At 31.2% G+C, this 12,152-nt stretch overlaps 1 protein-coding gene across 2 annotated transcripts; it reads right to left on the minus strand.

Annotated features, from left to right (window-relative positions):
* Positions 1 to 4,125: 4,125 nt before the first annotated feature.
* On the minus strand, positions 4,126 to 7,714 carry LOC115719255 (auxin response factor 10). 2 transcript variants are annotated; one of them, XM_030648218.2, is made up of 5 exons: positions 7,360 to 7,714; positions 5,734 to 6,925; positions 4,620 to 5,506; positions 4,458 to 4,529; positions 4,126 to 4,371 (listed from the first exon to the last, which is right to left on the minus strand). In XM_030648218.2, exons 2-5 carry the CDS (start codon positions 6,850 to 6,852, stop codon positions 4,290 to 4,292), a joined length of 2,160 nt encoding a protein of 719 aa, XP_030504078.2. In that variant the 5' UTR covers positions 6,853 to 6,925; positions 7,360 to 7,714; the 3' UTR covers positions 4,126 to 4,289. The 2 variants fall into 2 exon arrangements, with proteins under 2 accessions (XP_030504078.2, XP_030504079.2); XM_030648219.2 differs by having other exon boundaries at positions 7,154 to 7,714.
* Between the last annotated feature and the right edge of the window lie 4,438 nt (positions 7,715 to 12,152).

The raw sequence follows: 12,152 nt of genomic DNA on the forward strand, positions 1-12,152 counted from the left end.
AATTTTAGGAAATATCGCTAACCAATCATAGAATGACACCTATAAAAGGTGTTGGGCACCACTGGTACTCAATAACAATGTTCATTTAAAAACTATTATAAATAACAATTAAAAGGCTCTTATAATATAATGCTCTCACCATAATTAATTCATACTCAAAAATAAAAATAACACTTTCACTATACAATTATTGTAATATATAACATTAATATTATTATGACACATTTCTTTTTTAATTTTGGAAATATTTTTGTATTTAATTATTGAGAATAAATAGTGTGATGAGCCTGGACCTGAGGAAGGGACCAAACCAGACCAGACCCAACTTGGGTGGGATTGGGAACATTAAAGCCAAATTAAGATCATGTTTTCTGGGGTTTCAGATCCCCAGGTGGTCCATCAATTATTATTATTATTATTATTATTATTATTATTATACAGTTCAAAATCAAACTCCATTTTTCTAGAACAAAATAATCTAGCTGTCACAATATTATATAATATTACAATTTTTGGGATTGACCCAAAATGACACAACACTGTGTTGTGAAGATAGTCATAGTCATAGTAGAGTATAACAAGTTAACTTAACCCTTTTCATAACTTGGTCAAACAAAAACTACAAAAATTATGTTATGATATGCTTTTATAATGCATCCAGTTAAAAAAGTATTAAAAAATTTAACATGTCAAAAAAATAAATTTTTACTGCATTAAATTTTGGAAAATTATCTATATACTATTTTTTGAATTTCTGATTTTTTTTTTAAATTTACCGTTTAAGTTTTTAGCGCTAGTTACAATAAAAGTTTCTGTACGATTTTTTGTTGCAATTTAAATTGCAGCGCTAGTTGTAATATTAGTTTCTATGTAGAATTTCGTAAAAATACAAAAAAACCCTATTTTAAAGTGTAAAAATGAAAAAGTTCCTTAAATTTTTATGAACCACTTAATTTTATAAAATGTTTTGAATATACATTGTTGGACCCTATTTGTAGAATTTTTGTTATGTTTTGAATTGAAAGCAAAAGAACACAAGTCAAAAGTTTTTGTTTTTGATTTTGGGGTTTATGTACAACTTTTGAGAGGTCCATAATAATAAATTCTTCTGATAAAGATAGTGACAAATTTATGTTGTGGAGGAAAAGCTGTAAAGGGGTATGACTTTTTCTTTTGTTCTTTGTTTTTATTGTTTAGTTTGACTGTATTTTTGTTATGCTTGGCCTTTAAAGGCAAAAAGCTTTAATTAAAAGACACTTGGAAAGAGAAGAAATGAAAAGAAAAGCAAAGCAAAGCAGAAAGGCAAGGATCTGGGTTAGTTGACATTTGGGTATATTGCACCAATACTCTTTAATCTAAAGTGAATGAAGTCAACTAGTAAATGCCAAAGGGCTTTTCTAACTTTTTCACTCATATTTTCTTACCTCCCAAATATAAAAACACAAAAATTATTAAATTCTTTTTTGTCCCAACCCCAATTAAAAATAAATAAAAGAAAATCAGCCAAAATGGAGTAATTAATTTATATATATAAGTATTTAAGAGACCTTCCAATTGAGCTTATATTTATAGACAGCCGATTTTGTGCCAAAAATGCAAAATATAGAATGTATTCTGCTGTACGGCAGGTGGGTCTCAGAGTACGTAATAATGTGTGTGAATTTATTTATGAGTCGCAGTGTACGTAATAATGGATCTCAGGGTACGTTACCATTTTTTAACCCTAATTACCCCTAGATCAACCCCAACCCTCAGATCCAATAACTACTCCATCTAACGGCTGTCGTACATCACAGAATACATTCCGTGAAAGTACACTAACGGGACAAAATCGTGTCCATATATTAGTATATATCTTTCATAATTTTGTTTATGATAGTTCATAATCGAGGTTTGGGTTCGGGTACGGATCAAGGTTTGAGTCTTAGGTTTGGATCCAAGTCTCGAGTTCTGGGTCGGGTTCGGGTCCAGGTACTGGATCGAATTCCGAGTTTGAGTGGGTTTTAGGTTTGGTTCGACCCAGTCCGTGCCGTGTCCATCCGAATTCGAGTCTCTAGATCCAAGTCGGAGAATGGGATTGACCCTAAATCCTCTGTAAATATTATAATACAAGCTAATACAAATTATTTGTTATATATTAAATAATACAACTTATATTGTATTAAAAATTTTGGTCGTAATAATTCATACAATATACATTGTTTTATCTAAATATAATGTTATTTATTATTTAATACAATACTGCCTTTATACAATGTACCAAACGAGTCAATATTATATTTGATTTTTTTTATTCTTCTCCATACACATAAAAAATGGTTGTTTACACTTTGATTTGGACTAAAAATTTAAAAAATATATAAATGCTATGATTATACTAAACAATATCATAAAAAGAAAATATTAAAGTATCTCGAAGACATTCCCAATTAGATGATGGGAACAAAGAGAATTTATGTATATTAAGGAAGACAATAGAAAGAACAAAAAGAACCCAAATAAGAAGACCTAACCTAACACTCAACTAGTCAAAATAATTACTACCCTTTCAATTTCAACCACCAAAAAAATAAATAAAGACCAAAGTTAACAAGGTGTGGCCAACAATAACAAACAAAAACAGTAATTAGACCCTTCTAGAGATTCTTTCAATTACAAATTTAAAAAGAATACAAATATTAATTTGTTGTTTTCCTTTTTCTTTTTCAAAAATTGAGCTCTAACTCATTAATGTGTCTTTTTACCTTTACTTTTCCCAAAATTTGCAAAATAAAAAGCTTGTTTTCTTATTTACTAATCCCAAAAAAACACTCAGCTAGCTTTCAATTTCAGGAGAAGAAAAATAATGCAAAATTTCAAATTTAGATATGATAGTTAACATTGTAATTACTTAAAATATTTTATAAATTTTTTTAAAAATTTAAATAATTTAAACATGCTACGAAAACATTATTCAATAATCTTTTACAATTCTTATATCATTTTTATGTGATACCTATGTAAAATATATAATTTGAACATTGTTTTTTATATTGTAAATTATTAAGTAACTTACAGCATAAATAATTATGGCTAAATCTTAATTGTAGATAAATATTTAAATTTAATTTTTAACTATAATAATATTTAAATTACATTTTTAGAACTTTCGTAAATACTGTTAAGTGTTAAAACAGTGGCCGCATAACACACCCCGATTGATCCAGGTTATTAAATTTTTATTTTTTTTAGAAATTCATTTAAATATACCATATAAGAAAATAACAAATGAATAATAATTTTACACTTAACGGTGAAGTATTAAGTTTTAAAAATATAATTTAAATACTTACTTACAACCATTAAATACTAACCCCCCTAAATTACTCTAATTCATAAAGATGTCTTAAATATAGAGATGAAAATTTATACCGCGGGGATGGGTAACCGCGGGGACCCGCCCCTAATGGGATGGGAATTCCCCATCTTAGTGGTTAATGGGGCGGTGGTGGGGGACAATTTCAATACCCGAAGCGGGGATGGGGCGGGAATAATACTATCCGCACCATATCCGACCCCGATATAGATATATATAATTTTTTTTTGCTTTTTTTTCAAACTTTGACACATATTTAGTTTTTATTTTCTATTAGGTTATACTTTTTTTAAGTAGGTTTATTTTTTATCTTCTATGAATTATGAATGCATAATAAATATTTGTGAGAATATTAGTTTAACTTATTTTTTTCAATTATTTTAAATTAATTTGTTTTTTCATTTTACCTTAATGGATATCCGATGGGTTCCCCATAACCGATGGGTATTCCCCTACCCCGAATCCGTTGGTTATTAGACGGGGATGGGGCGGGAATGGGAGTATAAATAGGTAACGGGGATGGGGGCGGGGATTGCATTCCCCGTACATTAACCGACCAATTTCCATCTCTACTTAAATATTGTACAATATCATATAAAAAATTAAATATCAAAAAACAAGAAAAAAGTGCATAAGTGTATTTTTCATAAAGGAGTGAAAAACACCCATAAATAGTGGTATGTAGTTCAAAAATCCTAAGAGCAAATATAAAAATTAAATAGAACATAGTAAGTACTAATAATCCATTTCAAACATGTACATAAAAGCCATGATAGAAAATCAAGTAGATTGAGTCATCATCATGAATAGAAAATGGAGTTCAATATCCTATTCTCTCCTTACAAAATAATAAATAGCTAAAAATAGACATCCAAAAACACTTGTTCAGTCTTAGTAAGTAATCATTAAACAAAGATCAGTACATGAATGGAAATCAAGCAAATATGCTCAAAGGACCTGTCTTGTTTGATGACCCGAGTCCATTTTCCGCATTTCGCATTCCTGTAATCCATGTCCTGTGACGAAAAACACGAACCCGAAATCAGTTTTTACCCAATTGACAAAAGGAATGCATCAAATATTTTGTTCATTTAGGCCTTACCTTCCCACATTTTTGTTGCTCGAATCTTCTGCTGCTATAATTGTCAGCCTTTTCGCTGTCTTCATAAAATCACTGCAAGAAAACACAAAATCGTTACACTTTACGAAAAAAATGAAGCCCCCCGAATGCAAACAAGGTATCATTTCGTAGTTTTGCTCTCACCTAAAAGGTTCTTCTCCAGTTTGTTTAAGAGTACCGGTAGCATCATGGTAAAAAACTCGGGTGAGCATCTCAGATCTTTCAATTTCGAACATGTTAGCCAGCTTTCTGTACAGCTCCTCGTAGGAACCGAGAGCAGAAAGGTCTAGAGTCCGTCCAACATCTTCAGACTCCATAAACACCTTACAATGACCGGTATCCATACCAAATTCGGTAGCTTGGTGACCTTGATGCCATGAAAACCCGACATTGTTAGATGATTTTTCTGATGAACTATTGGAGAGAAACTTTGCTTTGTCTGAATGGGAATCGGCTGAAATTTGCTGTTCGGTGAGTATTCGTTGACCAAAGAGAACAAACTGATGTCTCTTTACACTATCAGATTTCTCAGCATTTGGACTAGAATTTCCCATTGTGAGTAAGCAAGATAAGCTTTCGCTGTTGTTGTTGTTGGTGGTGGTGGGAGTGGTGTCAGAGCGGACTCTTTTGAGTCCAGCGCTCGAAATTCCAGAGTGTTGATTCAACTGCTGGTGGAAACTGGAAGACAACAGCCCGGGTTGGGGTTGCAGCTTGTTGTTATTGCTGTTAAGTTGGAGATCCGATAAAGATAGTCCAAATAGAGCATGCCTGGCTCCCTGTATGCCTGCAGGTGTGTTATCGGGAAGAAAACACATGGGGCTGCTGGGCCCTAAGGGGTTACCTAAAAATGAAGACACTGGGAAATGTCCATCAAAAGTAAAGTCGGGGTGTTGCGTTGTAGGGAATCGCAACTTCTTTCTCGGTGGTGAAAAGGATGACATGTGGATGATTGGCATGTTAGCTACCGATTCAATCAACCATGGACTAACACATTTCACATTCTGAAGCAAATCTGGTTCATCCCATGTCACCTGCAATGCAATTACTAATTCAAAACACATACAAAACCGAAACGGGGGCAAAATTTCATTTGCAAATTTTACAATTCCATGTTCTTAGTTTAGCAAATTTCCACTCAAATGATACCAATAATCTCAATCACTCCAACATGTTTAAGCTAATCCTATGCCTAATAACATGTCATACAAAACATAAATTTGACTGAAATCTTAGTGTTGAGGACATAAGAAATCAGTACCTGAAGAAGCCGCCAAGGGGAATTAGGCCAGCGGATAGGGTCAGCAACTTTAACAGAAGCTATAGTTCCCATAAACCAGCTAATTCGAGACGAATCCTCGGTTTCAAACGCCATCTTAAACCTCATTCCCGAGCTCCATTGAATCCTCATAGCGGCTTTAACCGAAGAGGCCTTAACACAGAACTCAGGAGTGCTAACACGAGGGTAATAAATAATCTCGAATGGCTCGCCATTGGCAGCACGAGCAGCAGCTTCAACAACAGCTTCAGGCCTTACTCTTCTAGTCCCTCTGAAATTCCCACCAGCAGTAGGACCAGAATTGCCACCACAACCCGAGTTTCGCCCCATTTTGTTCTCATCTTCCCTCATGAAAACCGAAAAACCACCAGCATAAGATGAACCATTGTTCCATCCAGAAGTGGTGTCTGATCCATTACCACCACCAATGCCTCTCTTAGCTCTCCTAATCCCAACACAAATGTCACCAGTTTTAGTCCTGAGAAACACAATCGAATCGCCAGCAACTAACTTCTTCTGGTTCACAAAATTACTCCAACCTGTTGTTAACAAATGTCTACGAGGAGTACCTCTAAAGATATGCCTAAATTTCCACATCTCACCATGAACATCCTTAGCTATAACAGTCTGAACAGGTGGATCAGCAGTGTAATCTAAACCAGGAAAAATTGTCTCAGCACAATACCTAGGAACAGAAAACCCACCACCATTATTGGCATCAGATTGAGTTAATGTCTTAGCAAAAGAAGTGGGCTTTTCATGATGATTTTCAGAACCATTATCATCAGAACCCGAAGCAACAACAACTACTTCATCATCTTCTTCTTCTCTAAAATCGTTAATTCCTAAAGGCACTAATCTCATCTTAGCAAAAACCTCATCACTTTCTGGGTCTGCCATGAATTTCAGAGCTGAAACTCTGCAGAGAACGAATGGAGGGATTCTGATCGAAACAGCGGAGAAATCGACATGGGTCTGGGAGTGTTCGGCGTGGCCTTGTGGAAAGTAGAAGACTTTAGAGTTCACTGGTGGTATATTGACCATTCCACCGGCACAGGCCTGCCATAGCTGAGGATCCAAGCTTTTCTCAAGGTCTTTCATTTGGGGCTTTTTTACTATTATTACTATCAATAATAATGGCGGAAATAACGGCGTTACTGAGGATGTTTTCAAGCTGTAATAATAAATAGGAACAAGAGAAGTAAGGTTTCCATTATTGATCAAAATCAAAGGTTTTGATTGATACTCAAACTCAACTCAATTTAATGCTCAACAAAACATAAAGAAGAAAAAGATCAAAACTTTAATCACCACACACAATTAAAAGCATTAATTCTTAAATTTCTCACACAATTTTTTCTTAAAAAAAATGAAGAAAACAAATAAAATAAAAGTTGCTTACTTTTCAGAATCCGAAAAGAAAAATCTTTCCTTTACATTAAAAAATAAAAAGAAGAAAAACCCTTTCTTTGTCTTCCTGATTCAGACCCAGATTCAAAAACTTGAAACCCAAAAACCAGATTCGAAGAAAAACCCCAGAAATGGAGAGAACCCCAATAACCAAAAAAACCCAAGTACGAAAAATCAAACGGATGAACTGAACCGTACCCGAAAAGGATGATGCTGATGATCAATTGTGTTTTTGGTTTGAAGGGTTAATCAAGAGAGAGGTTTTTTCATGCAGAAGAAGGAAGAAGAAGAAGAAGAGAGAGAGAGAGAGAAAGGGTTTCAGTTGGTATCAGATAGTGGCTGGTTGTGGTTCCATGAGTAAGCTCCAAAAGTTAAAACAACAACACAAGCTTTCACTTTCATAATCAGAGGTATCTTCTTTCTCTCTCTTCTCTTTCTCTGTCTTACTGAACTTTTTGTTCTTATCTTTTTCTCTTTCTCTTTTACAATTCAGATCTCAATTAATTAATCTGTTTTCACTTTTCTCTCTTTTTGTTAAAAATGCTTTTTTTAAGGAGTGTTTTGAGGGCTTATGTGTTTTTCTTTTTAACTTTTATAGGCCTTTTTTATCTTACACTACAACAACATTTCATTGTTAGAAAAAAAAAATAATAAATTATATTATATTACACTTGGAAAGAATATTCATTCCTGAATATTGTATAATATAACAAAATTTTCAATTTTTTAAAAAATATATGAAACAAATTATTTAATAGATTATTGTTTGTTTTACATACATTGCCAAAATGGTTAGTAAAATTGTTTGGCTGGTCGATAAGTTTAATTTTTCACTATAAAAATAAAGTTATAGTGTGGAATTTCTATTAGTACATGGTCAACTAGTCTTAATTAATTCATTATTTATGTGTTATTTTTTTATTAGTATATTTAAGTTAATTTTTAAATAAAAATTAAAAATTTAATAACATAAATTAATCAAGGATTGTCATATAATTATTGACTTGATACTTAACAGTGAGGTACGTATAGAAGTTTCGAAAATATAACTTAATTATTTTTACTGTTAAAAATTAAATTTTTATCAAGTAGGAGTTAAATTTAGGTATTTATGTCGTAAATTACTTTAAAAAATACCATGTTTAAATAAAAATTTGTATTATATTAATTGTTATGACTATAAACTTAACACAATATGAATTTTTTTTTATTATTTTTTATTTTAGGTGAAGGAGATTCGAATTTAGGACATTCTCTTTGTGATGAGAAGTGTGAGCACTAGGCTATGCTTATGACTACAAATTTTAACAAAATATAAATCATATTATTTAATTAATATACAACAAATTATCAGTATTAGCTTGTATTCTAATATTTAGAGAGGGTCTTGGGGCCAAGGTCCGAGCTATGCCATATCTAAGGTTCGGGACTAGGTCGAGTCTGAGGTTCGAGGTCCAAAACGGGGTCGAGTTTGGGGTCTGGGTCCAAGGCGGGGTTTGTTGCAAAGCTGGGGTGTAAGTCTGGAACTGGAATTCGGGTCGAGTTTTAGTAAAGATAGTATAATTTTATACAACCTATTAATATAAGTTAATACTAAATATAATATTGTATTAAATGTAAATATTATACAATGCAATACAACATGATGTACTAAACGAGTCTTATATGTTTTGAGATAGTTCTTTATCTAATTTTTTTTTTCTTTTTCTATAATTATATAATGTCATACCAATCTTATTTAGGACTACTAGTAAATACAATACAACATGAATTTTGTTTAGAACTACTACTAATGCATTCTTTTATATTTTTCGACATTTATGTAGTTTTAATTTTTGTTTTTTTTATAGATTAATGTTAAAAAGCACGAGTGGTGCCGAATATTTTTTATGTGATATCTCTAAAAGATGATAGTCAGTCACTACTGGTGTCTAATAACAATTATCCTTTTTATATGATAACGTACATTGTAATTATCTAAGATATCATGTAAATTTTTTTAAAAAAATTCAAAATTACTTAATATGCTGGAAAAAAAATATCAAATAATATGTTACACTCGTGCCCCTTTTTTATACATGTGTGAAATGAATAGTTAAATTCCATTTTTTTTTTTATTTTAATTTATTGTAAAAATTTAAGACTTTACCCAATGTATAAATAAAATATTATATTAAATAATTAGGATATACACATGTAAAAATAAAATGTGTAGTGTAGTGTAGTGGTAGTGATTGTTTTTACTGACATCCTTCCTTACTTGGGTCAATGATTCGAAACCCACCACAACTCTTCTCGAAAGGGATTAAAGGCTTGGCCATCATGAAGGCTAACTTAGTTGTGGGTGGTGTGATCTGTCTGATGAAAACGCTGAAGTATTATCAATGATCCAATCAATGCACGGATATGCACCACATAATTCTCTTATAGTTGATAATATACATAGAGTAATTTGTGGTATAAATATCTAAGTTTATTTTTTTGCGATAATAATACTTAAATTATATTTCTAAAATTTCTGTAGATACTTAACCGTTAAATGTCTAGTCATTATTCACGTATTATTTTCTTATTGTTATATTTAAACTATTTATTTAAAAAAAAATTAATAGCCTAAACTAATTAAAAATTACTATATAATAATTTACTTAATAATTAATAATTATAAAAAATTATAATTTAAACATTATTACTACAAAAAGTTAAACTTAAACATTTATTAATAACTAAAAATTAAAATGAAAAATTTATGAGTTCACACAGTTGAGTAGGCAATAATAGTTTAGTATTGTTGTGAGTTCATGTGAGTGAGACGATATAATAGAATCTATAATAATAATAATAATATCGTATGGCGATATATTGAAGAAGAATGTGAGACGATAAATTGTAGTACGTACGTAGGTGTTTGTTTTTGGACATTTTGGTAAATTACACTTAAAACAGCTCTGAAACCGGAGCAGTATACATACAAACAGACAAACCTTAACCCTTTTTCTTAGAGTGAGTTAAAAAAGCTGACGTGGTTCTTAGGGGGCCGACAATCATTGGTCCGTGTCTAACACGCGCTATATTAAGGAAGTGTGGTTGAGAAGCACGGACGGACGGACGGACAAGTGGAACACAACAACACAGCATTATGGGCCGCTCTGACATTTAAGGCTTTTTCAAGGGTTTTATTGTTACATGTTAAATACATCTTTTTTAACCATAAAATTATCAAAGAATAAATAGTATTCAAAAATGGAGATTTTTTTTTTTACTCTAATATATATATAGACACATAATATCTTTTAATGTTTTAACAACACCATTACCACTTTTATAATTTAGACAATTTGTAGAATTTATAAAATTAATTGTGTTATAAATTTACAATTGCTCAAACCATTCTAAGTATTTTTATTTTATTTTTTAGGCAAAATTGATAAATTTCTAACTTTCACCTTATCTCGAATGCAGAGCATTAACATGAGTAACGATAGGGGTGTTCACGGATTGGTTTGGTCCCGATTTTGTAAAATATGGCTACGTAGGATAATTTTTTAGTGACTTGTCAATGCCACGTAGGCAAAATTAAGATTTAACGAGGCTAGACAGACGACACCTTAAAAATGTAAACGAAACAGTACTTTAGAGAGTTTTCCTACTAAAATATGAGATTGGATGATTTTTTGTAAGTAAATTAATAGTTAGAGGGATTTCACCGCAAAAAGATATATATATATATATAATTACCTAAAACTAATTAGGGAAAAAAACAAAAAAATACAAAAAAGGAAAAAAAAATACAAAAATACTTTGGGCCGGCCCATTAAACATTTATACAGTCCACATACAAATATTTACAAAAATACCACATGCACTAAGCCTTCAGCTGTACAGAGCGAACCATAAAGATGAAAATACGCGCTCGTTTCAAAACTGCAAAACAACCAAAATGAAACCAAAACGAGAAAAATACAACTATTAATTCAATTGATCTGATTCAAATAAAACTGATGAAAAAGCACAATGACCACAACTATATTAAATTGAATTAAGTGTTGTGGCTTTTCAAGTTGATTTACAGTTGCATCATTATTTTATATTAGTTTAATTCAATTGTTTGCAAGAATTTATTTTGGAAATAAGAAAAGGAGAAAACACTTTGAGAAATAGTTAGTTTCTGAAATAAATTTAAACGTTTCTTAATAGTTTCATTTTAGTTTTATTATAGTTTATTAACAGCAATAAATATAAATTGTAAATAAACAAGTATACAAACTATAATAAAACTATAAAAAAACTAAAAACAAACTGACAAGCAGAAACAACTCTACGAATATAAACTACAAACATCTAAATCGAATTGTTACTTAAAAAAGAACAGCAAACAACTATACCTAATAATATTCCCAAAACACATCATACATAAACATATTAAACTATTAAAAAACTAGAAAAAAAAAAAACTAAAACCCACTGATTAGAGACACTAAAACAAAAACAAATGTTTCAAAATATCTAAAAAAAACTAGAAACACAAACAGAACATAAAACACACCAAAAATGAAACGAAACTAATAAGAAACAAACTAAAATGCCAAACCCAAGAACAAAATAAAATTGATTAAAGAAAATTAAAGTCCTAAAAATCCAAAGAAAACCAAACGAAATTTTAAAATGAAAAACCTAAAATATCACAAACCAGAAAAAACCAAAACGATGAAATGGAAATACAAGAAAATGTTTAAACTGGGGGGAAACGAAAATGAAACCGAAAACAAACCTCGGTTCGAACAGCAACACCAACATTATTGTTTTTACCATAAACATCTTCAGCCATTTTTTCTTGCACACGGACCTTTGTTTTCTTCTTAGGAGGAGCTCTCCCACGCTTCGTTAATGGAGGAGCAAAATCATTTTGAATTTTTTTTTTGAACAGGAGAAGGAGATGAAGAAGAACGGGTCACATCCATTTTATATAAAGATTGAGAAACAAAAAGAAA

The sequence above is a fragment of the Cannabis sativa genome, chromosome 2 (genome assembly GCF_029168945.1).
Source record: "Cannabis sativa cultivar Pink pepper isolate KNU-18-1 chromosome 2, ASM2916894v1, whole genome shotgun sequence".
Classification (NCBI taxonomy): Eukaryota; Viridiplantae; Streptophyta; class Magnoliopsida; order Rosales; family Cannabaceae; genus Cannabis; species Cannabis sativa.